This window comes from Glycine max, chromosome 4 (assembly GCF_000004515.6).
Source record: "Glycine max cultivar Williams 82 chromosome 4, Glycine_max_v4.0, whole genome shotgun sequence".
Taxonomy (NCBI): domain Eukaryota; kingdom Viridiplantae; phylum Streptophyta; class Magnoliopsida; order Fabales; family Fabaceae; genus Glycine; species Glycine max.
In genome coordinates, this window is record NC_016091.4 from 11,401,034 (window position 1) to 11,402,362 (window position 1,329).

Consider the following 1,329-nt stretch of genomic DNA (forward strand, 5'->3'; position numbering starts at 1 on the left):
AATTCATCATTTTCATTTGAAGGTAGTGGTGATGGTATTCTTTTGATCCAATCTTGTGTACAAACAAGTGCTTCCACCATTTGAGGTGTAAGAGAACAACTATAAGGATCAAGAACTCTTCCTCCAATACTAAAGGCAGACTTAGAGGCCAAAGTAGAGACAGGTATAACAAACACATCTCTTGCAATGCTTGCAAGAGTTGGGAATCGGCTTGAGTTTAGCTTCCACCAATTCAAAACATCCAAATCCAGCCGACTATCTCTAGCATCCTCCAGGTATATATATAATTCAAATGTACTAGATCTAGTTTATTGAAAATATTGACTATAATCATAAGGATCATTCTCGACCCTTTCACTAGGTTGAGCTCGAGCCTCTTGTGAGCTAACTTCAAACTCATCACCACCATTACTATACTCTTCAAAAAGTGATCTCAAGCTAGATTCCACTTTATCCCTCAACTTACAAGTCAATTCACCCCCTTTACCATCAAAACTTTCAGCAATAAGCCAATTCGTGAATTTTAATTTGTAACTCGGGTGCAACACAAGAGAGATCATCAATAGCATGTTTGTACGATTAGGATTGCCCCAATACTTATCATATTTTTCCTTCATGCGTACAACCATCATTCTCACACTCATATTCACACCCCTGGAAGTGGACATTTCCCTGATTTTCATTCCAATCCCAAAGGCCTCAAACATTTACATAGTGCTTGTCACATAAGATGAACCAGAAATGCATAAAGTAGCATCATAGAAAATCTCCAAGAATGGCAAGATTGAACGCACAAATTCCCAATCACTATATGTAGGAGTCATGCCCATGAATTTTTGTCTCTTAATTTGAACTCCTCAAATGCCTTATGATGCTTTAAAGAAACTTCCAACATCAAGTAAGTAGAATTCCATCTATTTTCTACATCTAAGCAAACAAGGTCTTTATATTCAATGTTCACATAGGCAACACATTCCTTGAATTTAGATAATCTAAAAGGGGAGGATTTTACATACTTGACAGCAGCACGAACCCTACAAATAACTGGAATATCCTCTTTGAAACCTTCTTGCACAATTAAATTAAAAATATGTGCACAACATCACATATGAAGATAATTTCCATTCAACACCAAACGATTCCAAGACATTAGCCTCTTTTGCATATATTCAATTGCTTTATCATTTGAAATGGCATTGTCAACCGTCAATGAAAGAACATGAGTTAGCACCCAACTACTTAAGCAACTCTCAACCATCCTAGCCAAATTCTTCCCGTGTGACTTTTGACTTGACAAAAGTTTATCGCTTTCTTTTGCAACATGCAATC

General features: G+C 36.7%; 1 protein-coding gene across 1 annotated transcript; it reads right to left on the bottom strand.

Moving 5' to 3' along the window:
* Positions 1-308: 308 nt before the first annotated feature.
* Positions 309-707, bottom strand: LOC121174715 (uncharacterized). The gene has a single exon (XM_041014628.1). The coding sequence runs from the start codon at positions 705-707 to the stop codon at positions 309-311; it is 399 nt and encodes a 132-aa protein (XP_040870562.1).
* Between the last annotated feature and the right edge of the window lie 622 nt (positions 708-1,329).